The sequence below is a fragment of the Pavona decussata genome, unplaced genomic scaffold (genome assembly GCF_977016875.1).
Source record: "Pavona decussata unplaced genomic scaffold, jaPavDecu1.1 SCAFFOLD_233, whole genome shotgun sequence".
In the NCBI taxonomy this organism is placed as follows: Eukaryota; Metazoa; Cnidaria; class Anthozoa; order Scleractinia; family Agariciidae; genus Pavona; species Pavona decussata.
In genome coordinates, this window is record NW_028145638.1 from 253,655 (window position 1) to 280,843 (window position 27,189).

Here is a 27,189-nt window from a genome sequence, read left to right on the forward strand (position 1 = left end):
AAATTTAGCAAGCTCAATTGTGGCTCATTCCTAAATAAAATAAATCACAAAGGCACAATTTTTCATGTTTATAGTATTTTCTCAATCTCAAAGCACTAAGTCGTTCTTAGCATAATTATGCAGATGTAGCTGTCAGATTGCAATTAACTTACATGTATTACAAACTGTTTCACACATGTTTACAAGGAATTTAATAATTATTTTTATCTGAATTTGACAGTTTGTATTGCTTCTGAAATTCCCTGTGAGGATAAGCAATAAATTGTATCTGTATTTTGCACACACACACACAAAAAAAAAATCTGTATTTTGCACATGTGTAGGTAAGAGCCAAAAAAATACAGGCATAAAAGGAATAAAAGCCATATTCAAAGAAAGTTGTTTGTGGGCAAGGTGAAACCCATTGCAGGTAGAAAAACTTTTGAATGCAGAGGTCCACACAACACAGGAATTAAACTTGCGGGTAATTTTGCCGGATCTCTCTTGTGAAAGACCGTGTGTCAGGCGTCACTTGAACATGAAAATACAAAACTGAATGCAAGGCTGGCACTACGGCAAAGGGCAGATTTAAGGGCAGATTTATTTAATAAATCTGCCCTTTGCCGTAGTGCCAGCCTTGCATTCAGTTTTGTATTTTCCCATCGCAGGTAAATGCATTCTCAAACTCACAAGTTTGACCCACATGGTGATGGACCATTAGACTGTGGTAGTTTCAGAGGTTTAACCCATTCACAAATGCACATAGCTTCACTCGCTAACTAACCCAAGCCACTACATAAAATAAACAGATTTTGCATAAGATAAGTCATTAAATTTTGTAATTAATTTATGCCAAAATTTCTGCTTCAGTGACTCTTGTAACCCCAGGCAATTTGTGTGAAATGAGACATTGCGACCAGTAACTTACTTTTGAGCAGTACTGTATAAGCCAAAACTGACATATAAAATCTTTTTGGAGGACACATAAATATTTTTATCTTGCGGCAAAATAATTTCCAGGATGACTGCCAAACCTATGGCAGTTCAGGGCTCGAAATTGCAACTCACTGGTCGCCTATGCGACCAAAAATTGAGTGCTGGCGACTAGATTTTCAGAACTGGTCGCCAGCTGGCGACTCACGTTTTGCCCGATAACCCAGGATAAACAGTAGCGAGCGTCTGTATTTAAATTTTTTAAATATTTAAAAAGGAATTCATTCGGGACTGGTAGCTAGAAGACCATTCAGTCTCTCCTTTCCATCCCACTAAAATGATGTCGGAATACTACAAGAAAATCGGTTTCACACTCTGTTAATTAATAACCCAAAATGTACTTTGATACTTTGATCGGAAGTCAATACATAACATTTACTAGGCGCCATATTGCTTCAGCAGCTTCTTCCAAAAAGTGGGAATGCGGGCGCACTTCAACACCCTGTGCTTTTTATTTGCCGGGAAAGTAATGGCAGCAGATGCAAATCAGTTACGGGATTAACGTATTTCTAAGTTTTTGTGGGCAGGAGATGAAGATTCAGCCAGAAGGTTAATAAAAAACTTAAATCCATTGTCAGTCATGAATGCTGAAAACATAGATTTAGCCAAATTACCGAAGGACGTCCTCGGAGCTAGCTTGATTCCAGATATCGATAGTGAACCTGGACGTCGCATTGTAGTTCAAGCAAGAAGAAACGGAAATTGTTTATACAACTCTACTTCACTGAGTCTACGTGGAGATCAATTGCGAAGTACAGCTTTACGTCTTCTTGTTGACAGTGAACTTTATTTCAATGCCGAGTATTATGTGACTCATGAAGCATTTAAACGGACCGCTGAGCTCACGCAGATTCCCGAATCTGTGTTATTTCCAGTTTCTTTGGGTTGACAGGGTCGAACATCGAGTCAGTACAGGTGTACTGCTTTAATAAACCAAGATCCTCTGAATTTAGAGGCCACTGAAACTGTGCGAGCCCGGTCGGTCTCCCGGTTGGAGACTTGTATGAGCAATGTGGTTGTGCAGGGGACTAGGTCGATCATATTTGTTAATCGGCAGTGAAGAAGATGACGGTTGTTTGCCATGCGGGCTTTAGTAGAATAAAGAACTACATTTTGAAGAGGTAAAAAACAAGGAAAAAGGACCTGGCTTGTTTGTCTTGCTATGGAAACCACGGACTTAGAATGTTCTGTGCTTCGCTCCATATCAAAAAACTGAAAAGAACATGATCAACCGAACCAGAGACATATAAAAGCCGAAAACAACAGTAGTTTTAGAGGTCTTTCTTGTGCTTTTTCTGTCTAGCTATTTAATTATGGCTTTCCTTGCATGCAAAGTAACATTTAAAATCACGTTTTTATGTCCATGTAAGCTACATATTAAATAAGTTGGCGACCAGAATTTATGGTCTGGCGACCAAATTTTTCCCGTAAGTCGCCAGCCGGCTCCTGAGCAAAAAAGTTAATTTCGAGCCCTGCAGTTGGCCTTTGAAAAAAATTTACACAGCTTATAGGTCAGGTATCAAAGTTGAAAACCTTGACCACAGTAAATGTAAACTTCGGTAATCGTTCAAGGGTAAACACAGCACTGAACTTCAATCACCATGTCTTCTTACCTAGCCTTCCGTCCTGTTCCACCTGTGTCAGGAACTTGTTGCAGATCCATAAATATGGCTACAATATGGCAAAATTAGTAATAAAAATAAATAAATTTGCCCAGTTCTGGCATGAATTCCAAGATAGACAAGAACTGATTAGACAGGATCAATGCAAGAAGGTACTAATTTGGCCAAGCTCTATTTCATATGGGTACTGGAAGATGTACTGCTGCAAGTAATGCTGTGATGGAGTAGCATCCCATCCAGGGGTAGCAATACTCCTAGTTGCTACAGAAACCGGGAAAATGTGAAGTTCAAGAACAGCTCCCCTTCACTGTCTGTCGGTCAACTGTTGGCTGACAAACAGCCAACAGATGGCCGACAAACGGCCAACAGTTGACCAACAAACCGAATGGCAATGGGACGGTACACATTATAGTGTGACTTTCAAATCTACTCTTGGTCGTGAAATTAAGCGAAGTTTTTGTGCAAACATTTGATAGCTTCGCTTCAAAAGCGGTCATGGAGAAAGAAGAGAATATGCATATTCAATGTAATTATCAAGTATGTTTTGGGTAAGAGTCTTGTTTATTTCGTTATTTTGCAGAGAAATTTTAAGTAGAAAATAGCTGTCAGTAGCCTGTCTGTAATCTGTCGACCAACTGTTGGTTGATTGTTGGCCGACAGATGACCGACAGTCAGTAGAGGGGAGCCAGAAACTGGGTTAAGTTCTGGCCACGTAGGCCACTTACGCTCGTAGCACGACTTTACCTTTACCTTTTCTAGCACACAGGCCAGTTATCATGTACGAAACATACCAAGATTTTTGTTGTAAGTTGTTTTTTTACCTAAAGGCTATACATTTTAATCTTCAGTTGGTAACTTAAATTTTGATTCACATGAAGTTTTTTTTTTGTCCCTGTTCATTGTTAAAGGTGCACTGTCACAAGTTGACAACCACAACACTGCTTACTCTGGGAAACTCTTATGCCCCATTCACACCAAGGCTTAAACATGTTTAAAAGCTGTTAAGTTAAACACAGTTTAAAATAAAGTTTCCTTCATAAAAGCTACTTTCGGATTTTTGTCGACTACAGATGTAGCACGGATGAAAGCATAAGTTAAAGTTTACTTGAATCCTATGTCAAAGCCAATGGTTCAGCTTTCTGTTACCAATTTTCATTTTGTTAAACCTGACATGTTTTGATGGTGTGAATGGAGGTTTAGACTCTGTGTTTATGTAGCCATCATTAATGATTTGCTTCAAACAAAAGACCTCAAATGTCACCATTGGGTCATGATAATTATGACCTTACATTAATGTGGGGTACTGGTACTATCTGCACTTTGCTAACCTCCCACATAAATAAATTATAAATAAATTATTTTCTCTTTATATCGCCACAAATTGATATGACTAGTACATCATTTGAAAACTAAGAGATCAATGTAGACTCGTCTACAAACAATGGTTTAGAGCTCAAGAGACAATAGGGACCGTCAGATCAGAGTACGAGTGCAAGATTGAGTACGAGCAGGACTTTTCAAGTTAAGTAGTCAAATTTGAAGGTCCCTTTAGTTATTAAATACACTTATAGTGTATGCTGTGTTTTACTCAACAGTACACAAGAATCAAACAACACTGATGAATGCACTGTCAGCACTGTGCTAACCCGTCATATAAATATTTTTTCTTGAACACATCTCAACAGATTGCTTCAAGCTTGATATGCCATTTGAAAGTCACGAGACTGTACAACTGTGGATTCACTTACATGATGATTTGGGAATAAAGTGATGCCAGATTGCCCCAAAAGTTGTGCCATGTTTCCCTGGGTTACCATCAGGTTTCAAAATGATAGTCGATTATACCAATTACAAGTGAATTTAGCGGTAAATTTTGAGTTTTATTTCTTCAGTTACCCTGAATTGTTCCTAGATCACAATGCATTGAAGGGGCCAAATGAGGAGGAAAGCCTTGCTCACTGCATAAAGGCTGCCACCCAGAATTTCAGCAGCATCCAATGTCAATAATCAGTCAGAAATTAGCTAGAAAGAAGCATTTTACCTCCAAGCACGACTGAAAAGTAATTTCATTCCTAAATAGCCTCCTGTGGTATCATAACCAATCTCTCCTATTGTAGTCTTTTCATTGTCCTTTGTTAACATCACACCTGCTTCTGCAGTGAGTCTCATTTCAAATTTGGAAACTTGAAAAAGTCAGAATAACTTTTTAAGGTTTGCATTTTTTTAAGCTCATGCATGTGCCGATCATGACAGTTTCCCATTAAGTTAATGGGATTCTTCTTTACATGGAAACTAAACCACCAAAAAGAGTATATAAGCAGCAATATTGTGCCTTCATTTACATGTCAATAGCATTGAAGTGTGACCATGAGAAACGGACACTAATGGAAAACTGTTCAAACAGCAAAAACGCACTGATGAAGAAAGACCCACACAGTCATTTAAGCAACTTAACATCATGGATTCGAATCCCGTTCAAGCCTGAATTTTTTTCAGGCTTTCTTTTTGCAACTGCTTAAGTTGCGTAAATAACTTCGAGGGTCTTTCTTCTATTTCACCTTTCACCTACAGTTCAAATATTTCATATATTCATTCATGTAAATAGCATGTCACAACCTCTAAAAGCAACAGGGGTTGCAAAACTTTAATGTACCCTCTCTCTCCTTCTTCAACACACACACATTTCCCTCAGTTGAAACATCAGAAAAAAAGTACAAACATTGTCTTACCATGAGTCTCATTAATCAGCTTGCGAGTCATGGTGCTTTGAAAGTCAGCTCCCCAACAGATTTCATGTAGAACAGGATATCTGTAATGTGTTGAGCTCTGAGCGCTTTCTACAAAACAAAGATAAAATATCACCAATAATATGCCTGGTTCCTTATGCTTGCTTCTGCCCAGTTCAGTTTAGTGTGGGAGGTGAACTTTCCAAAACATTGCTTAAACCCTTTCACTCTTATGGGAAATGTCGTATTTTTGTAAAACGGCAACTGTAAACCCTTACGCCAACTGTAATACACCAATTAAAAGGTTTTTTCTGGGGCATTGTATAAATCATTCCAGCTTAGACAAAGGAAGGCAGATCTCAGTATATAGTTTCTTGTCTTAAAAGGTGTCTTAAAAGTGGTCTTAAAAGTGTAAGAGGAAAAAGTTACAAAAAATGGAGGGGTGGTTAATTATGACTCAGGTAGGAGGGGGGTAAGATTTCATCCTTCCATTGTGCAGATCTATCCAAGATCTGTTTGGTGTCCAAATTTTATACAGATTGACCCAATATTGAGGGCGTAATGACTTCTTGTGCCATATGGCACTCTTGGGAGTGAGAGGATCTTGGCAAAGCCCCCCAAAAAGGCATATTAATTTTGCTAAATAACAATAACTGATGCCTGAATTTGAATTTTTTTTTCACGCTTCTGTTTTGCAGTTGCTAAGTTGTGTACATAACTACTGTACAACGATCTCTCATTTATTAACTCTTTCATCTGTTGTTCAAATATATCAACTTCATATATTTCACTTCCTATAATGTTCAATACTAAATTAATAACAATAAATATATCTTATTCAATGGTTTTACATATAATACATGCAAATATTTTGCGAGTTGTGTAGTATATGAGCAATGAGCAAAATGTCCGCGGGTATTATATGTAAAACCCTTCGAATAACAGATTTATTATTCCACTACAAAAAGATTTTGTTATTTTGGCTTTTCTTTTCTAGAAAGAGTGTTGAAATACCGGCATTATGTATCTGTCCATCAGTTTCAGTGCATGCGAATGACGTAAACAACACAGAAACCAAGTGAAATGTATTTGTCTGTGTTTGCTCTGTTGCAAACCGGTCAAACCGAGACAGTTACAGTGTACAACGGTCTTATATTTTGCACATTCTGTTGACCTTATTTGGTGAAATGACATTACACTGTAACAGTGGAATAATAAAAAAATTAATGATGGCATCAGTGATAATGATGCAGACAATGAAAATACCTACTTGGTTTTCCATCTGATGTATGGACAACAATTCCATGACCTGGAGCCCAGTAACCTCTGAGATCCTGACATCCAGGAATAACCTGAGTGACAATGCAAAAATATTAAGATAATAATTAATTTTAAAGGCTAATTTACATTACCGATTTATTGGTCCAATTAGTAGGTCCAATAGCATGAGGTAATTTACACATTGTTGTAACGTGTAAACAGAAAAATAAATCGGGTGACAAATAAATTATTTATTTATCAGCCGATTTATTTTTCTGTTTCTGTTTGTGTAGCGTGGGGTGAAGAGGAAATCAGCTTGATCAAAAAAATCTGTAATGCCACAGATTTTCTCTGTCAAATTGCACCAAATTAGCCTGATTAATTGGAACATGTAAATCAACCAAAACTTCTTCTGTCTTTGAGAAAAGACGTCAAAAACGTCCCCAGGTTTTAGAACTTCTGAGGTTGGCATCTCATAAATAGAACCTCTTGCAATGTATATGTACAGTTGAATCTCTGACAAGAAACACACTTGAGTTCAGGAAAATAGTTTACAATGCAAAATGGTCACTCATGGGAGGTTCTATGATACAGTATTTGAATGAGAACTGATTCAAACTGGATTCACAAGGATTGCTGCTTCAGAGGATTTGGGACTGGTACAGTTTGTACTACTTGCAAAATACCCAGCCACTTTGAAGCTATACCCCCCCAAAAAAACTGAATACATGGATATGTGACCCCTTCCTCGTGCTTAAAGACTGAGAAATAGACATATTACAAAAATGCTTGCCTTAGTTGAAGCAGCTACACAGCTATGTGGATATGCAGCAAGCCAGGCTGGGCAAGATCAAAGTATTTAACTTACATAACTGTAGTATTATGTAAAATGTTATCGGTTTTCGACGCCATTTTGACGAGTAGGCAAACAAGCTTAAAATAACAGTGTTTGTATGGAAATCCGATGTCAAACAATTTTCATAAAACATGGCTTCTGAAAAATTCATGAATTGGAAACTTTTGGCACTAGGAAAAGGATTTTAAGAAAAAAATTGGAGGGATGTAACTGTGCCAGAAAGCGTCCAGTCGTGTTTTGGACTTTCCATACATTTGTCTGTATAGCGAACCAGCCGTGAACTGCTCTAAAAATTGCTCGTGGGACAAAAATACAGGGAAATGTATGGAAAGTCAAAAACATGACTGGACGCTTTCTGGCACAGCTACATCCCTTGGTCTGAAATGTCAGCCGTCTAGGAGACAGCTGACATTTCAGACTACTACATCCCTCCAAGTTTTTTCTCAAAATCCTTTTCCTAGTACCAAAAGTTTCCAATTCATGAATTTTTCAGAGGCAATGTTTTATGAAAACTATTTGACAGCGGATTTCCATACAAACACTGTTATTTCGAGCCTGTTTGCCTACTCGTCAAAATGGTGTCGAAGACTGTGATAAGGCCTATTAGCTACATTGTTCATTATTGTAATTCTCTACCGCTTACTCAAACCAATTTTCCTTTCCCTTCAGGTCATTTTCTATATAATTTTACCCTTGATAACTGGAACTCCCGATAACTCGAATGTTTTTCAAGTAATATGTCAAAAACGAGGGCGAGTGCTTTATCACGGGTTCCAAATACTGAGAAACAGATGAAAGCACGAGGCCGCAGGCCGAGTGCTTTCATCTGTTTCGAGGTATTTGGAACCCGTGATAAAGCACGAAGCCCGAGTTTTTGACATGTCTTCTCAAATGAAACAATAAGAAATTAATCTCATTAAAATGCAAATGTTTGATCTCAGATGAAAAACATGTTTCATCTCAGATGAAAACCTGGTGGTGTTTCATCTGGTGTTTCATTGGGGTATCAAGATTCATCCACCTGACCGAAATGGAGGTCATTTATTGGCTTTTGACTGCATGAATTATTAATGAGTTTGAGAATTTCCCTTCTCAAACTCATTAATAATTCATGCAGTCAAAAGCCAATAAATGACCTCCATTTCGGTCAGGTGGATGAATCTTGATACCTCAATGAAACACCAGATGAAACACCACCAGGTTTTCATCTGAGATGAAACATGTTTTTCATCTGAGATCAAACATTTGCATTTTAATGAGATTAATTTCTTATTGTTTCATTTGAGAAGACATGTCAAAAACTCGGGCTTCGTGCTTTATCACGGGTTCCAAATACCTCGAAACAGATGAAAGCACTCGGCCTGCGGCCTCGTGCTTTCATCTGTTTCTCAGTATTTGGAACCCGTGATAAAGCACTCGCCCTCGTTTTTGACATATTACTTGAAGGTTCGAGTTATCGGGAGTCCACTGCATATTTTTTTTTTCACTACTTGTAACATTCCAAAACTGATGATGGATAGGGTTGTATCTGAAACATGTCTTTCAAATCCAAAAGTGTGTGTATTTTTCTCAAATGTTTAATATCTCTCATACTATTAAGAAATAATTATATCACTCGTAAACATAGCTGTATAGCAAGGTAGTGTTTATTCATAGTGGCAGGGTATTCTGTAGTTAAGCCTTAGAGCCTGATTATGGTGTGATTACATAGAAGTAGTTTAAATCAGCACACAACTCTAATTATTAACTGAAACACGTGCACGTGTTAAATTCATAAAACTATAAACGCCATTCATTTTAATTTTTTTCCAAAAGGGCAAAATACTGAAAATTCATGGGTCTATTATTCAAAGCTTTCTCGTTTAAAACTTGCTAAACAACAAAGACACCCCATGATACTTTAGTCTTATCTTCGGAATAATATTTAAGCTTATAAAACGAAAGAAATGTCAAATTAAAATTCTTTATCACTTCCAATGAGGGCACAACATGGCAGTTTTCACAGTCTGAAATCTGGTTGTATAGTCTACAAACATCGGAGAAATTTACAGCAGACTATCAACTGAATCTGACAGTATGAGCAAACATAAAAATGAAGCTAAGAATTTCAAGCAATCCTACCGTAGTTGTAGCATTTCCAGAAGTCGCCTGTCCTCTTCCTGTGGCCGCCATCTTGTATTTCCCAAACCGATATGTATTGTGGGTAATCATACCAGTCCTTCAGCGGACCAAAAAAATTGGCGGGAATCAAGTCTCCGAGTAAAGAGGAGAAAAAAAACTGTGAACTTATAATGCGTCTGTTCCAAGAGGACCCACCGTGCCTGGGGTAGGGGGGTTATCGAAGACACCACCTATCTCATGAACATTACCGACAAAATTTTATTGGCTTTAAGATTTGAACTGATACAGAAATATTCAGCTAGGACAGCTTGCAAGAGTCAGCATTGCTAGATAAAGTCGATAAAAAAGAAAAGCGAGGCTTGATTCTCATTGTCCTTTTTACTGCTGGATTGAGGGGTAGCTATGCAATAAAGACAGCATCTTTTGAGGTTGAGGAAGGGGGGTGCAGGCAGACACCACCATCTATTTTGTGGTTTGGTGGGTCCAACAGTTTTGACAACTTCCCTAATAACCAGGTCCTCTGTAGTCGGCATTATCTTCGTTTAACATATCTTAAAGGGGCAGTATCATGGGAGATATAATGATTTGGGGCAAAAATTCACTAAATTTAAACTTTGAACACTGTGTTACAGTTAATTTCTAAATCGCTAATTAAAGAAATATTAATAGTGATTCTACTGAGACGAAAGGTTGAACCAAAATATAGTACAACCGATTTTTAGTGCGTTACGACAGCGAAAACGTCGCCCCAACGTTTTCAAATTTGAACCCATTTTTGTTTTGATCATCTGCCGGCGAAAATATCCTTGAATAGTTTCTTGGCATTCTGATAGTCTTTTAGTGGAATTTTGCTCATTTTTTCTTGGCTGCTATCAACCGAATAGCGTCTTTTCGATTTTCAATGTGTTGCTAAAAATAGCGTGATACTGTCCCTTTAAGAACTGTGGTACCAATATATCACGTCTTACAAATTTTACGCCGGAACATTGGATGGATTTGCATGACAATACCCGAGCTTACAGAATCTGCCATTGTCAAGCTTTTCAGATAATGCGGCACAAGATCAGTGGGGTCCCCCCCCCCCCCCCTCTAGGGATGGCTTATGATAGGTACATAATTCTCTTGCAGAGTCACAGTGGGAGGGATGTAACCGACCCCCATTTCTCAGTAGAGAGGCCTTTAGTAAAGTTCAGGGTTCGAGCAGTCTCTGTCTAACGAGGGGCGAGATACGCAAGTTGGGCTCGCGGTTGTGCGCGCAAATAAGCAGACGGTCGTATTCTTCTTTAGACTGTCCTCGAAAAAACAGTGTAATGTGCACTTTAATAGGGGCGCTTAAAGTGTCTATCACCCTTACCCAATTCTTTTCATTCTCAAAAGTAAACGTAGAAAGTAAGCCAAAACAAGCAAAATAATAAGAATTGAAGTTGTTTTCGATTTTTAAATCGCGATCGAAATCACAATTTCCGAAGTTAAAAGCGCGCCATTAAAGGACTGGCACTAGTGAGTTGTGATATCGACCTGGTATCTCGATTGAAGGAAATTATGCCACAATTATCTGAATTATGCTAGGTTTTCACACATCATGCTGCTTATTGTCTCAATTAAGGGGGGATTCAACCTAAACGCCATTTTTCCGCCACTTGACATGGTTTTAATGGAAATATCTCGTTCACGTTTCAAGCAATCCAAAAACTCTATGCTCATCCCGTGAACGTATGTTGTGGGGTGTTTTGTGAATTTTTGGGTGATTTTTGGGTATATTTGGGAGGAGATAGTTTTTCTAGAAGGATTGGTAAAATTAAGACAAATAAGAAATATTGAATATTTAGTGAAGTTTTAAAATTAGAATTTGTAGTTAATAATTAATAGACGGACACCAAGTTAGTCCACTAGCAACCTGGGGTGCTCTTGCGTGGGTATCAACTGTCTGTTAGTGTTCCAAAAATCATTTTCTTTCCTCTATCCCTTCTTAAAACCTCTTCAAATTTCATTCAAATTTAGGTGTATTCCCCCCTTAATGTTATGCTGGCCGTGTTTCCATGGGGAAAGAACAAAATAGGGGCGAAATACTCTTTCCTGAGGATAAGTGTTCTTCACATGTCTTTCAAGCAGAATCTCTTAATTTCTCAATTGTTGAATACCATTAATTTCGCTGACTGACACATTTCACGTACTGTAAGTGCTCGAATCAGCGTCCGGGGCGCTTATTTAATTTTCTGGGTAGATAGAGGGGCGCCAATTCGAAAGGGGGGGGGGGCGGGTTGGGGGGCTTATTTCGTTTTTCAAATTTCGGCCTCAGACTAATGTTGTCTTTATTTCAAGTAAACACGAACTGTAACAAAAGGCAAGAAAACTGAAACAAATCTGTAAGGAGAATGGGCGCGAAGTTTCACGAGGAACTTACTAAAGTGAAGGGCCTATGCACTCACATGTATATTTCCCTCGAAGGAATGAGAAGAAAACCTGCAAGACCTTTTAAGATTTGTACTGTTTGGTTTATTCATTAAATATGCCTGTACTGCATACCGTACATTCTTTTTTCCCCTTGTTTAGGGGTGGGGGTAGCTTATTTGAAGGGGGGCTCTAATTCGAGTATTTACGGTAAATTACTTATTTCATTACATTTCCCTTTGATGGAAAAGAGTCGAAGACGACCTTAACCGTTGTTACGTCGGATCATATACAGTTAACTCTATCCAGGTCCAAGGAGGCCTTGATCGAGGTCTGTGTAAACAATGGAAACACTTTAAGCGTTCCTTGTTAGTTTTGTTTTAAGAAAACTCCACCATCTCATAGCGCGGTTAAGATAGATAGCGTGCATGGCCCTGTTGCTCGAAGCATGGTTAGCGCTAACCCGGGTTAAATACCATGACAACCTATAGGTTTTAATGCCTCTTAACCAATGGTTAGCGCTAACCATGCTTCGAGCAACTGAACCTAGTTTGAGAAGGTATCTTTTGCTAAAGTCCTAGGGGTTACAATCAGAAACGACTTGAAAATGGAACGACCACGTGGATACTATTCAGTACTGCTATTACTTCCAAGGCCACACGTCAACTCTATCTTTTGAGTCAGCGTAAGGACGGTGCCAACTTTTGTTACTGCGCATACGTTCTGCGCATCTCGTGATACTCGGGTTTCCCCTGGGTGGTGCAGGGATATTTTTGCGCGGCTTAAAACTATGTGGAGAAAGCAGAACTTTACAAGTGCTCTTGGTATCCAAAAAGAAAATTTGGGGTAACCATGCATTTTTCGGAGTATAAAGCTTCAATTTGGAGAAAAAAAAACGCCATATATTGCTTTAAGTAAGTAGGTAAGTTTAAGTTTATTGAAACTCTCTGGCAGTTGAAAAGACTTGAATTAACGAGCTAAATTTACAAGAGATAATGAAATAAATAAACTAATCTAATAATACTAACAACTAACCAATTGAAATATTTAAATGTAAAAAATTCCTCCGCTCTCCTGGTTCTACAATTAATAAAGTTTTTGAACAAGTTGTATTTTACTGTTTTCTAGAATACAGTAAAAACCCACATATAAGAACCTAGAATTTTCGAGGTCAGGCTGAACAGGTTCTTATATTTTAGGGTAGTTTTTTCACAATTCAGGCTGATTAGGTTCTTAATAGGTTCTTATTTTTCAGAGGTTGTCGTAGTGTAACCATTGGCAGAAATATTGTACTACTGTTGTAAGTTTACTTTATTTAAGACAGGGTGGCCCAATCAGCTACGGGGCTGTTATCCTGAGGGGCCCTGTATACACCTAAAATTATTACAGCAAGGTAATGAATTACAATGAACGCTTAGCACTAGTGAAATCTAGTGAAAATCCAAACAAATGTAAATCAAAGAAAACATATACACAATGACTTTTTGTCAGACGTTTCTCACACAATTAAAATCCAGAATTTTGACCATCAAAATTGGAGTGATTGTTTTTGTATAAGAACCTATTTTTCTTTGCCAGGCTCTTATAATTTTGGGTATATAGGTGCCAAATTTCAGCCTGTAGGTTCTTATATCACTAGGTTCTTATATGCGGCTTTTTACTGTAATTGTTGCTTAATTCATTATCTCTAAAACATGCGTGGCTACCCCCAATTTTCTTTTTGGATTTCAATAGCCCTTGCTAAGATCTGCTTTCCCCGCATAGTAATAACCCACACAAAATTCCTTCTTTATTAGTAGGCACCGTTCTTTAGAGGGCTGTCATAAGTTCCGATGGCCTGCCAGCTTTTTATTGTAGTGTCATTAGATCAGCGCTGGAATTTTCGTGCCAGCTATTCCATCGTATTCTCCCGAAATATTTGTCTGACAACATCGAACGTATTCAGAGGCGCGCTATGCGAATAATATTATCTGGTTTATCGTATAGTGAGGCGATAAAAAGGCTGGTATTCTGTCACTCTTAGACAGACGTGAATCACTATCTGTCAAATTATTTTACGACATTGTAAGCAAGTAAGATCACAAGCTGGCTAGCCTGTTACCTTCTATGGCCAGCTCTTACGCTCAGCGTTTAAGAAATAAGAGATGCTTTGACATTCCAGTCTGTCGCACTGATCGTTTTAGGAAATCTTTCATTATTAGCAATGTAATGTAAAGCCTTATTGTAATTTACTCTAAATTTTAAATTTCAAATATTTTTTATTGTAATTAATCTTTTCTTTTTTTGTATATTGTCCATTTTGTATATTTTTTTGTATATTGTATATTGTATTTTTTATTGCATGTTCAGTTGTACGACTGCGAGGTATAATTAACAATTATTCCATGAGCGCGCGTTGGATATGAGATGGTAAATAGCCAACGAGGCGCGAAGCGCCGAGTTGGCTATAACTAATCTCATATCCAACAAGCGCGAATGGAATAATTGTTTTATTAAATTCTCCGCGTTTGGATATTGCTTTGAAATTTACTGAATTTTTATATATTTTCAAGAAAAAATTTCCTTCAAATTAAAACGACCGGATGTTGAGGCAACCTCCGACCAAAGCGCGCGAAACGTAATGATCACATGACACGCAACAACAACAACAACAACAACAACACTTTATTAAAAATAGACAGTTCAAGGTGTTTATATACCTACCCGCAAATAGCTGAAACTAGTCGAGGCGGGTAGGTATGTTTATACTTAACTAAATACAAATACATTTGGTGTTTACAACTGAATTGACTAAAATAAAAGTTAAATAAGTAGTAAACAAACAAGTGACGCAAAAAAAAGGGATTCGCTAGCTGATAGAAATTAGAGGATTGTTACGTATTCACAAGCTTTTCACGCGCAGCTCTTTGCAAACGGAGTTGAATGAAAAATCGAAAGCGAAGAAAATCGGACACAGTCAGACATCTAAAATTGAAGAAACGTTTGAATGTATGAATTATAATCTTTCTGAGACTAGCATTCAAGTGCTTTTGAAGTTTTAGCTCATCGAGAAGCGTAATAGTTGTGCACATTTGAGCAAATGTTCTGCTGTGTGGTGCCGAGCGAAGGAAGAGATCAGGGCAAGGACGGCTTTTTTCATGCTGAACTGAATTCCTCGCGGACGATTTAAAACACTTCAGGCAAGTCCAAGAGTACGAGGTACAACCTCACTGAGACAAGCATTCAGTGCAAGTTTTTAAACTTCAAGCTTATTTGAGAACTGTAAGTGCTGTGCACATTTGTGCAAATGTTTTGCTGAGTGGTGCCGAGCGACGGAAACGATCATTATAGCCGCCGCTCGTACGGATCTCATAGATGAACTTTTCCTGAAGTCCTCGTAAATGCGTAAAAACATAAAGGCAGGCATAAAGCTCTCCCTAAGAAATTTCTTCGATTGGCTTTAACCTCTTACCGCCAGGATTTGCAAGCCAACCTGAAATTTTTAAAGGTAACCGATTGTTATTGTTGTTGTTATGTGATCTAAAAATCTTAAAATCTTGCAATTTTAAAGATTTTAAAGGAAACTTTACCATTAAATAGCGTCATACCAAACTTTGTGGCTTTTATTGTTGTTATATCGAGATGGCATTATTTGGTATTTCTTTCTTTTCTTTTTTTTTCTACATATTTCCGAAGAAACTTTCGCTTCCCGCCGAAAAAAAAATTAGCTTAGCGACACCTGGAGAATTCGTTTTCCATATAAGGTCAAACTACGGTATATAAGCTGATAACCGAGATTTAGTGAACCAATCAGAACGCTAGAAATGCAATATCCGAGGCTGAGAATTTAATAATGTCTAATAAACGATTTAGCTTTATTTTATTTATCTGTACAAACTCTCTCAAAATAACTTCCAAAGTTGCAGCATCTGTGAACTTTATTCTGCATGCAAGTAATTTGTTTTCTGAGAGTTGAGTAAAGACATTGTAGAAAATCTCAAAAAAATAGTAGCTCAGAAAGAAATCAAAATTAGACACCATAAGAAAAACACAACTCCGAGCCAATGTTGTAGTTTTTGCTGTTGTTTTTTTTTTGTTTGTTTTTTTTTTTTTTGCCTTCTTTCCTAAATAAATAAAATACCACTGCAAAAAAGATTTCTTCATATTTAACAATTTGCTGTCTGCCTATTTGTCATTTTTCTTCTTTTATAAACCATTTTCAAGTTCGTAATTGTTTGGAAAACCACTTGTTATCAAGTAATACATTAAACGAACTACGAAAAAAATCTCCGTGTTCAATCCTTTAAACGAGTTCTTAGCTGTTCCTTTGTAGAAACAATCCCTTATATGGGCTATAGCACATTAACATTTTCACCCAGAAGTTATCTGAACTCTTCTCTTAATACCCAAATGCCTTTCCCTGAATCTCTTTTAAAAGTACAAATCTGCCTCAGCATCGAACGAAACACGACCGTGTCACTCCGTGGAAGTTTGGAGCCAAATTCATCTAAAATCTCCTGTGTGGTTGCTTGTCCAACAGTTGTGCACTGTGACGCAATAAAATTTGTCATCTGAGCGAGTAATTCGTCACTTTCGTTGCCAGGACCACCACCTGCATTTGCATCGCTGCTGGGAACCAGATTGTTTCGCGCCCTCATTTTGGCGAGCAGTTGACTGGAGTGGACTCGTTCCGAACCTTTTGCCGATGTACTGCTCATACCCATTTGCTCACCGCTGAAATGAGGCTTGCTATCCATGTTTGAGGAGGTCTGTAAAAAAATATATGGGTGGATAAATAAGTACGCCACATCGAATCATTGCGTTCTTTTTTTTTTTAGCGACGCCTATACCCTTCTATGCTAAAGGCCTGTAGGAAATAATAGGGAGCTTAAGCAACGACGACGGCGACGACAACGACAATGCCACAAAACAATAAGTTTCATGAGCACACACAATCGCTCTGCACGTGCGTTTTACATTTTGGTACATTTCTGTGCCGTCCTCTGCAAAACAACAACGTGAAATGACCAAATTCTAAGTTTTTTGGAGAACGTGAGCCGGCACACGACGGTGAATTTTTCATTTTCTTTCTTAACCTGAACGCCACTCCTACCAATTTGGTTCCTGGATAGTTCGCCGTTTCTGTAGAAGTTGAGCGAGTTGAAATAATCGCGAAGTAGCACAAATGAAATAAAGTTATATTTTCAGGTGACGTTTTCGATGCCGTTGCCGTCGTCGCAGTTTGAGCTCCCTAACAATGTTTAAATGGCACGCACCTGAGCATGTTATGTTCTTAAACTGAATCAAATGAAGTTGTTCAGTCAAACGATTTTAGCTGTAAAAGAAACTTCGCGGCAACGGAAAAGGCTCTTGCGTTAACTCATCTTCGACTGTTGAGTCACATGTAACTACCATGATGTATTGAACGGAACTGGGAATTCAACAGCAAAACTTTGGATATGCTTGTCATCAGTTAGCTAACGGGAAACATACGGAGTAAAAGCTGTGTGAACTGTATCTGATTAATTTTTAAAATCGCCAGATTGGCCTACGCACGGAGTTGAGGTTTAACTCGCGATCAGACCATCAAGAATAGGCCTTGCTTTCTAAAAATCAAGATTCCTCAGAGAAAGTTTTCGAGCACTGTTCTACATCATTGCTGGGTTTGATTAACATTAAAGGTGTGTGTTTGAGCTTTTCTGTATTCTGGCTGATGGTATATAAATGACAACGCCCTTTCTTAACAAGACAAGTAAAGCATCCTTACTTTTGAAAGTTCCTCTGTTGCGGCGGGTTTCTTCTTCTGCCCAAAACGGGGCCTGAAACAAAACGAAACAAAGTAAGAAGGAGAAGAAGAGAATTAGGCATAGACTAATACATCACCAGCCATGGGCAACTGGGCAGGATGTTCAAACGACGAATGTTCTTTTGCTTGAGTGTAAAGAGAAGTAACGGGCTTAAAAGCTGTTCACACTCCCCTACTATTCAGTGTAAACGCTGAGTTTGAGAGGGCGAAATCTGGGAGGAGTACAAAACTAACAAAGGGATCGGGGGTAGGGTGGATTGGAAACCTTTTTGCGTTTAAAACGCTAAATGAAAACAGATCGATTGTAAGCATTACAAACTTAAGGCATGTTTTCAGGTAGAAGCAAAATGAGGACACGAACGCCTCTCAAATCACCACCCCATAAACGAAAAGTCTACAAACGAAGAAAGTTCTCTGTTTCTGACAAGTAATTTGCTCAGAACTAAAACACTTCCATAACCATACCTTTTAGCCAGGGGCTCCGATAAACCAGACGAACCCGACACGCCTGTCCAGGTGGGCACACCGCTGGTTGCACCCAGGCATCGCTGGCGTGACTTTTTCAGCGCCTTCACAGCGCTCTCTGCCACTCGACTAGCCTCGCTTTCAACAAAGGTTAAATCCGGTATACTGGACTCCATGATGACGTCATGCTTTAGAGCGCTATGCACACCTAAGGACAGTGTGATAACAAATACAGCTTAGGGCGTGTCATTTTGAGACAAACAGCTTGACCTAAACCTATCATCTCGATTGAAGCGAGGAGTACTAGAGAAGACATCTTGTCAAGTTCCAATTCGTCGAAGTTTTCCCGTTATTTTCGCAATAGTTTAATTAAGGACGGTGCCTCCTAATACCGAAGTATTTTTGCGCGGTTTATGAGTATGCGGGGAAAGTAGATCTTAACAAGGGCTATTGGAATCCAAACAGAAAATTGGGGGTAACCATGCATTTTTGGGGGATAATTTAAAAAGCAACAATTATTATAAAAAGCCGTAAAATACAAAGCAATGTATGGCGTTTTTTTCCAAGTTGAAGCTTTCTTATCTCTGAAAAATGCATGGTTACCCCCAATTTTCTTTTTGAATACCAAGAGCTCTTGCAAAGTTCTGCTTTCTCCGTATAGGTTTAAACCGCGCAAAAATATTCTTGTATTAGTAGGCACCACCCATAGGAAAACCGAGTATCTCGAGATGCGCAGCAGCAAAGGTAGGCACCTTCCTTAACATTAGTTCCCAAGACACAAGTGGTATGCCAGTGGGATCAAACAGGTTATGGTACTTCGCTGACAAGCTATCGATTATCTTCAAGTTCAAATGAAGCACCCCACCCCCTCCCCTTGCCCCACCAACATGACTAGCTTCTAGTTTTCAATAAGCACAAGGCAAGGTGCAATTTTGGTATGAGCGGTTGCTTCAAATAGAAGAAAGATCCTCGCAGTTAGTACGCAACTTGAGCAGTTGCGAAAAGAAAGCCTGAAAAAAATTCAGGTTTGAACGGGATTCGAACCCATAACCTTTGCGATGCCGGTGCAGTGCTCTACCAACTGAGCTATCAAGCCAACTGGGAGCTGGTCATATTGTGAGTCCGTAATATACCCGTGAAGGATGAATAATGAATGTAAATATATGAAACATATATTTTTGAATTGCGGATGAAAGACCAAATAGAAGAAAGATCCTCGTAGTTAGTACCCAACTTAAGCAGTTGCGAAAAGAAAGTCTGAAAAAATATTCAGGCTTGAACGGGATTCGAACCCATAACCTCTGCGATGTCGGTGCAGTGCACTACCAACTGAGCTATCAAGCCAACTGGGAGCTAGTCATATTGTGAGTCCGTAATATACCAGTGAAGGATGAATATATGTTCATAATATATGTAGTTCAAAATATATGTTTCATATATTTACATCAAAATAACCCTAGTTCAACACTTTTCAACCGTGTTAGGTGATGGGTACTTGAAAGACTTGTCGAGCGAATGAACAGAGAACTGCCGAATAATGCATTTCCAACAGCCACATCATATAAAGTTTCTTCAAACACAGCTGTTTCGACAAAAAGCGTAGAAAGCGTACGCGACAATGCAGAAAGGTAGTCTGGAAAACACCCCAAAAGCTCCGAATCCATATTGCCCACCATCTCACGTCTTCGCTGTACGGTCGAGGCATTATGGATTCTAAGCTTTTATTGGAATTTATTGGGTATTTCCCGGATTACCTTTCGGCATTGTCGCGTACGCTTTTACGCTTTTTTTGGACAACCTTTGTCGAAACAGCTGTGTAAAGTTTCTTCAAATATACAGAAACCTTCAGCTTGCTAATTTCATGTGGACTGGGTCTGCTTGTTCAGCGCCCTATTAAGCCAATCCAGGAACAGTATCAACTTTAGTTTACAGTTTATCATAGAGGATTTCATTGGACATTCATTTTCCTGGTAAGTTTTAAGACAATTTTATAAGTTTTGAAACCATGTGTCGACAGAACCAACTGTCATCGTCAGTTACACTGTGGGAGTGAATTTGAATATTTAAGACTTTGACTGGTGTAATGTTGCACAATTTCATCACCAGCAGTAGTCACACCTGTTTTCTTGAAGAGATTCTGGAGAATAAACTGGTCCTGACGAGCGCTGTGTTGTTTCTGTTTTTCCATTTCCTCGGCGCTTGACTGGGTCGTGTTCGATGGATTGTACATTTCATGATAATCCAGATGCTCAATTTCCCGGCCATCAATTTCTGTGAACAACAAACAAGTTTGCGATAAACAAGTGCCACATAGAACCTCATGACCTTATACTTTTAGTCAGTGCATTCAAGGCTACCAAACGATTGAAGCCCATCTTCAGCTGTAGCTAATTCAACGTGGTCACAAAATCTGTGAAGAGGGTCGCACAGGGGTATTTTCGTGATGCGTGATTAGCTAATTTTATTTCCCGTGAAACGTGAATGTAATAAATTCTTCGTAGTCCGTGACCTGAAGGTTTTGCGTGACCCGTGAAGAGCTTGAAAACGAAATTTTCATTTCTGTGATCCGTGATTTGCTAATTTTTCTGTTCGTGAACCGTGCAAGAGACCCCCCCCCCCCCCCCCCCTGTACGACCCTCTGTGAATGTCACTCTTTCGCCCGTAAAATTCTTGAAACCACGGCAACACTTGCTAAACAGACTGAGTCTCCGAGAATAGATTAAGTGGCAGCACATTGTCCTCGCTTGTGTGATGTCTCAAGTCTTAGCCCGTTCGCAAGATCGTCAAGTCACACTTTCCGAGAATTCATTGAGAAAGAGACCTAACACATTAGCGAGCGGAGTGTGTATACAATATGCGAGCCAGCGAGGCATGCAAGGTAGACGTGCGAGGCAGGAACAAAACATGCGAGGCATGCGAGGCATGAACAACCCCAACATAAACTGCTAACCGTTAAGCTAACCGGGGAGCTATTTAAGCTAACCTGAGTGCTATTTAGGCTAACCGGAGTGTTTTTTAGGCTAACCTGAGTGCCTCACACGTCTGCCTCGCATGCCTCGCTGGCTCGCAGATTGTGCATCCCCAGCGAGCGCGCAGAGTGCAGCCCACGGAAACTCGAGCGCTTTCGCACGCGTTCGCTTCTCCTTCATGTAACATGCATAGAATCGGTCACAAGGTTCGATACCACTACTGCAATAACGTTTGGTTTGATAAACACCGATAAAACCCTAAACTGGTCCGATCCTGAGAGAAGCAATCGCTCTTAGGCAAGGGAACCGGAAGTAGTATTTAAAATTCGTACTCTGATCTGTGAAGACAGTTACAGAGAGATATAAGCTGAAAACAGAGTGAAAACAAACAAAAACTTTCGGACAATTGACATATTTCAGATTTTTTTTTTGTTGTTGATTTCGTTGTAGAACTCTCTGAGGCGATACAGCGTGGAAATAATTACCGTTTATGAAACGGTCTGACAGTTTGGTTTGAACAAATTACAGAAGTGAACAGCTGTAGAATGAATGAATACAAAGCACCCTTAAATTTGTTGTCCTAGCGAAGAGTGACGCTGTCGTGCATTCGCACAGTAATCCTTGCGTGTTGTAAAATTCCAAAATTTGTTATAATTTGAAACTAATTTTTACGAACGTCATTCCTCTCTCCTGTAAACAAGGCCTAAGGGAGCAAAAAAAAGCTTCTCGCGTGCAATTGACCGTTGGAACGCGCGCAAGCAATGAGCGAGAAAACTTTGATTCCCACAAAACGTAGATAATTTACAGTAAACGGTGTGATTTAGGAAAAGAAGTTTTATCGGAATATTGACAGTGAAATAGGACGAAGATCGAAACGGAAACGACATATTTAATTAAACAAACTGATTTACGCGCGCGGGAAGCCAAGTATTCGCTACAAAACGGTTTTTCCAGTACAAGAGCAGCAAATTAAGCAAACGATGCATATTGTAAATCAAGATAATTTACACAAAATATCATCACCAGGGTGAAGAGAATGATAAGATAAGTAAGTCATTGCTTTTATAACATTTGGTGGCTCCTAAAGGAGCCGTTGGTTTTGGCGGTAAACTCAGCGAGTTTACTTGCTGCTGGTGTACTTCGTCACGGCCTTGGTTCCTTCACTGACGGCGTGTTTGGCCAGTTCACCGGGCAGAAGCAGCCTGATGGCGGTCTGGATCTCGCGGGAGCTGATGGTTGATTTCTTGTTGTAGTGGGCAAGGCGGGAAGCTTCTGTGGCGATACGCTCGAAGATGTCGTTCACGAACGAGTTCATGATGCCCATGGCTTTGCTGGAGATACCAGTGTCAGGGTGAACTTGCTTCAACACCTTGTAGATGTAGATCGCATAGCTTTCCTTTCTCTTTCCCCTTCTCTTCTTCTTTCCTTCAGCTCCGGCCTTTGCCTTTCCGGCTTTCTTCTCGCCTTTCTTTCCTGCAACTTTTAGTGGCATGTCGATATTTCGAATGAACTGAAATGCCTGACATTTCGATGCATCTTGTATTTATACGAGAATGAGGATGAGATCAATTATCATACGGATCGAAATTCTCGCTAAGTGATTGGCCAATCTGACATGTGCTTAATATGTCTGTCAATACTATGACCGAAAGGTCAATTGCCTCTGATAATCTCTTCTTTTCTTTACAAAGGATCTTTGTTCAAATTCAAACAGTATACATAGTTTTGATTGGTGCGCTTCGATCCCTCTTGCATAAGAGCGAACTATAAATACTGCTCTCTACGCTTCAAAACTCATTTTCACTCGAAAGAACAAGTAACAGAAGAATTTCAACATGTCCGGTCGCGGAAAAGGAAAAGCTAAGGGCACCAAGTCCAAGAGCCGCTCATCCCGAGCAGGGCTTCAGTTCCCTGTTGGTCGTATCCACCGTCTTCTTCGCAAAGGCAACTATGGTGAGCGTATCGGCGCCGGTGCTCCAGTGTACTTGGCCGCTGTGCTCGAATACTTGAGCGCTGAAATCCTCGAGTTGGCGGGCAACGCTGCTCGTGACAACAAGAAGACAAGAATCATCCCCCGTCATCTTCAGCTGGCTGTGCGCAATGATGAAGAGTTGAACAAACTGCTCGCCGGTGTCACCATTGCACAGGGAGGTGTTCTGCCCAACATCCAAGCCGTGCTTCTGCCCAAGAAGACCGAGAAGAAGGCGAAAGCTTAAGCTTTTAATTTCATTTACAAAAACGGCTCCTTTAGGAGCCACCAAATGATAATAAAGTCATAGCCAACAATGCTGAACTTAACCGGATATTTTAGGAGATTCCACATTTTAAATCTGAAAGTTTACTTTTTTAATTAGACACTAAAAAAGTTCGTCGTTCGACCATGCAATATCATTCAGGTTAATATTGCCCGAAGCAGAGTCTTCATCGGGCAATAAATCTTCAAACTCGGAGTCTTCTTCTTTAAACTCTCCTTGATTTCCTCCGCTTATGCATGAGTGAAAGTATTGAACTGCTACTTGCTATTTTAAAAAATCATATCAAGAGTTTCTTCTTCCAGTGATTCATAGTTACAAGCCATAATTTTTTTATGACTCCAAAAAACCGAAAATTGAAACTGTAAGCTGAGTGAGCAGATTTGTCTCGGGACTAGATAAACAAACAGAGTAATCTCTTGAACAACAACTAGCATTTATTTAGCAAGAAACCAAAATTTATACACTTTGAAATCATGCAAACGCTTCGATGGCAGATTTTTTTGTGTTGTTGTTTTGACATTTTGTCTCGTTCGTTTTCTCTCAGCTGTGAGTTTTACAGCATCTTAGACCGAGGTACAGCCCCGAAAAGCCATCATGATTTCATTTCTTATGTCTTTTCCCGCCATTTAGCATTTTAATTAACGGTTTCAAAATATTATAATTTAAGAAAGAGTTCTTGAATGTGATTGGCTTTATTCTAATGCAAATTTCCCAAAAAAATTTAAAATTAAGCGCGCAAATCTTTGCCTCTGCCCGTTACAAAAAGTGCGCCAAAATTCGTTACCAATGCGCGCAAATACGAATTTTCAAAGGGGTCGTGACATCGCTCGCCATAGGACCTCTTTGTCCACTAAACCATAACAAACGCCTTTCAGTACTCTCAGTAAATTTCGGCGATGCGAAAGAAAGTTAATGCCGGCGCCGACGCAACACTACAGCAGTAACTTGAATATTGAATGGCCGGGTATTCTGCCATGTAGCTGTTTTTCCGCGCGCCGCTTTCCTTAGAGTTGCTCAATGTGAATAAAGATCATTGTGAAGACTTTACACTTGTGATCTAAAAGCGTGCAGCTAGCCTGCGCGAGTGAAAGTGAGTGTAATATATTTATCGCGTGCCGCGCGGCGGCGAGTAAATTTGAATGCAAAACGAGGATTTCATTGATTATGACTTTTAAGAGATTTTGTGGCTCCTAAAGGAGCCGTTTGTTTGTGTGGACAGTGCAGTCTAACCACCAAATCCGTACAGAGTACGTCCCTGGCGTTTGAGAGCGTACACCACATCCATGGCTGTCACAGTCTTCCTCTTGGCGTGCTCGGTGTATGTCACAGCATCACGGATAACGTTCTCAAGGAAAACTTTGAGAACACCACGAGTCTCCTCGTAGATCAGGCCAGAGATTCGCTTGACACCGCCACGGCGAGCAAGACGACGGATGGCTGGCTTGGTGATGCCTTGGATGTTGTCACGAAGAATCTTTCGGTGACGCTTGGCGCCTCCTTTTCCTAGACCTTTGCCTCCTTTACCACGACCAGACATTTTGACTGCTTCTCACGTAACTGAGATATAACTGACTTAGCGCTGTGTCTCCGTTTTATATAGGAAAAAACGACCTCTCAGAAAACATCACATCATTATCAGTTCTTATTGGTCGAATGCACTCAATAGAACCAAAGGTCAAGTCAAGTTAATCAGTTATGAGTATTTAAAAAACATAAATTAGCGAGCTCCTTCTGTAATGTGACGAGAAAAAAAGTCTAAACCGACGAGATCAGTGTCTAGAAATTCCTGAAAGGTAAATTCTGCAAACCTTTCCATGGTTTGAAGCTATATTTTCTCCGAAGATTTGCCTCCAGTATATATATAAATGCCTCAAAACTCATTCAAACTTCTTGCGGATCGAACTCTGCTCAGATCTGTAAAATTATTCACAGTTTTCGTTCTAAGCCAATCAAATTATTTCATTTTAAACCAATCAGAATGAAGCCCGCTAGGTATAAACGATATTCCGAAAAAACTTTACCATTTCTCGTCTCTCTAGCATTCAAAGATGGCGCGTACAAAGCAAACTGCTCGTAAATCAACCGGTGGAAAAGCTCCACGCAAACAGCTCGCCACAAAGGCCGCTCGTAAGAGCGCGCCTGCCACTGGTGGAGTCAAGAAACCTCATCGTTACAGGCCTGGTACAGTCGCTCTTCGTGAGATCCGTCGTTACCAGAAATCTACTGAGCTGTTGATCCGCAAGCTTCCCTTCCAGCGTCTGGTACGAGAAATCGCTCAGGATTTCAAGACTGACCTGCGTTTCCAGAGCTCCGCTGTGATGGCTCTTCAGGAGGCTAGCGAGGCTTACCTTGTTGGTCTGTTTGAAGACACCAACTTGTGCGCCATCCACGCTAAGCGTGTCACCATCATGCCCAAGGACATCCAGTTGGCCCGCCGAATCCGCGGAGAACGAGCATAAGTGGATTGCGTCACTCAAATCAAACGGCTCCTTTAGGAGCCACCAAATCAATAAAAGCAATGACCAACATGTACCTATACATAAATTCTTACATTTTTAAATGCTTCTGCCTGAATTGACGACAACGGATGGTTATTCTTTATACGACCAAGAGGAAACGTCTACTGAACGTAATTCTCTCCCTATAGCTCCTATGTCACATTCATTTATCTTTGGAATGGTTCTCAAGTGTATTAGTGACGGGAAGGTGCGAATGAAGCCAAGTTGTTAGACTTTAAAAGTGTGCTTTATCGAAAACTTTCGGCAAAACAATACTTAAATCATGTGTAGTCTGTATTTTCCGTCGTAAAAGTACAAAAGCGCGCTGGCTTCGATCGAACCAAACGTCTGCAGTGAGCGAGGAATTGGAGCGCGAGACTGGGCAATTTTCGATCAGTTCGGTGCTTCCTCTTCGAATTTCATCGAGGAACAGTGTAAACGATTTGCGCGGGCAAAGATTTCTTAAAATCGTATCCACCAAAGTTTAGTTCAGTTTCCACTTCACCTCGTTGCCTTCTTCAGTCAAAATTTTAGCGCTGTCATGGCGCGATTAATGACATTCATTTCCCAAACATCTGGGCCGGGCTGTTCGAAAGCCGATTACGGCTTAGTCTCCCTCGTAGCCGTTTTTTGGGCTGTCACGTAATGCTCCCCCCGACGGCTCCCCCCAAACGGCTGCGAGGGAGACTAATTACGGCTAATCTACGATCAAAAGTTAATCGGGGTTTTCATTTCGCTCGTTTAAAATGGTTTTAAAGGCTAATTTCAAGCTCAAGGTAAAGAAAACTTTAAGTCAAACCTGAGGGCCAAAAATCTTTTGGAAGAATCGTTATTGATTAGTAATTAACTCGAACCAAAGTTCGGATTAATCCAGGATTAGCTTAATCGGGCTTTGAGCAACTGGGCCCAGGTGCATTGTTAATTTTAAAATTACCTTACATTTTGTTTCATTTGGAGGAATTACAAGGTTGGCTCAATAACTTTTACCTGTCGAAGAACATGTTTGGTATAACATGGGCCAGATCTTTACAGTATTTTACGATTACTAATACCAGCGTAAATATGTACATAAAAACAGATCTCTATAAAACCCCACGCCACGAAGGGAAACAGAAAATACTAGAAAACTAACACCTGAATCACGAAGTAAGTTTGTGTGACTGAACTCATGTAAACGCTGCTAGTCACATCGGCAAGTAGCCTCCCACGCAAACGTTCTTAGGGGTTCGTCACGCGTTCCTGTGGGGCAGGAACGCGTGACGAACCCCT

The 27,189-nt window shown here is 39.8% G+C and overlaps 5 protein-coding genes, 1 non-coding gene and 2 pseudogenes across 6 annotated transcripts in view; 3 read left to right on the plus strand and 5 right to left on the minus strand.

Annotated features, from left to right (window-relative positions):
- The window catches only part of LOC146458190 (nuclear pore complex protein Nup85-like), a 74,303-nt gene extending 64,682 nt beyond the window's left edge, over nucleotides 1-9,621 (minus strand). The window contains exons 1-4 of the mRNA XM_085090712.1: nucleotides 9,558-9,621; nucleotides 6,591-6,672; nucleotides 5,324-5,431; nucleotides 2,586-2,643 (exon numbers count right to left, since the gene is read on the minus strand). Of these exons, the coding sequence (XP_084946838.1) occupies nucleotides 2,586-2,643; nucleotides 5,324-5,431; nucleotides 6,591-6,672; nucleotides 9,558-9,608 (299 nt within the window). The 5' untranslated portion in view covers nucleotides 9,609-9,621. The remainder of the gene's footprint in view (nucleotides 1-2,585; nucleotides 2,644-5,323; nucleotides 5,432-6,590; nucleotides 6,673-9,557) is intronic.
- LOC146458185 (uncharacterized) overlaps nucleotides 1-27,189 on the plus strand; it is a 252,490-nt gene that overhangs the window by 181,443 nt on the left and 43,858 nt on the right. The gene's annotated exons all lie outside the window — the stretch shown is intronic.
- The window catches only part of LOC146458192 (DNA excision repair protein ERCC-6-like), a 38,901-nt gene continuing 26,303 nt past the window's right edge, over nucleotides 14,592-27,189 (minus strand). Inside the window, exons 16-19 of the mRNA XM_085090709.1 lie at nucleotides 20,317-20,469; nucleotides 18,199-18,406; nucleotides 17,695-17,746; nucleotides 14,592-16,696 (exon numbers count right to left, since the gene is read on the minus strand). Coding sequence (XP_084946835.1) covers nucleotides 16,310-16,696; nucleotides 17,695-17,746; nucleotides 18,199-18,406; nucleotides 20,317-20,469 — 800 coding nt within the window. The 3' untranslated portion in view covers nucleotides 14,592-16,309. The remainder of the gene's footprint in view (nucleotides 16,697-17,694; nucleotides 17,747-18,198; nucleotides 18,407-20,316; nucleotides 20,470-27,189) is intronic.
- Trnav-gac (transfer RNA valine (anticodon GAC)) lies at nucleotides 19,470-19,542 on the minus strand. Its single transcript has one exon. It is a non-coding gene; the product is annotated as a tRNA-Val (tRNA).
- LOC146458194 (histone H2B.1 pseudogene) lies at nucleotides 22,039-22,962 on the minus strand (annotated as a pseudogene).
- Nucleotides 22,988-23,608, plus strand: LOC146458195 (histone H2A pseudogene; annotated as a pseudogene).
- Nucleotides 24,495-24,987, minus strand: LOC146458196 (histone H4). Its single transcript, XM_085090718.1, has one exon. The coding sequence runs from the start codon at nucleotides 24,957-24,959 to the stop codon at nucleotides 24,648-24,650; it is 312 nt and encodes a 103-aa protein (XP_084946844.1). The 5' UTR covers nucleotides 24,960-24,987; the 3' UTR covers nucleotides 24,495-24,647.
- Nucleotides 25,170-26,011, plus strand: LOC146458197 (histone H3). The gene has a single exon (XM_085090717.1). It carries the CDS (start codon nucleotides 25,471-25,473, stop codon nucleotides 25,879-25,881), a length of 411 nt encoding a protein of 136 aa, XP_084946843.1. The 5' UTR covers nucleotides 25,170-25,470; the 3' UTR covers nucleotides 25,882-26,011.

What these genes read in the sequence shown, in the direction of transcription:
- LOC146458196 (XM_085090718.1), bottom strand. Translation starts at nt 24,959, where the DNA reads ATGTCTGGTCGTGGTAAAGGAGGCAAAGGTCTAGGAAAAGGAGGCGCC.
- LOC146458197 (XM_085090717.1), top strand. Translation starts at nt 25,471, where the DNA reads ATGGCGCGTACAAAGCAAACTGCTCGTAAATCAACCGGTGGAAAAGCT.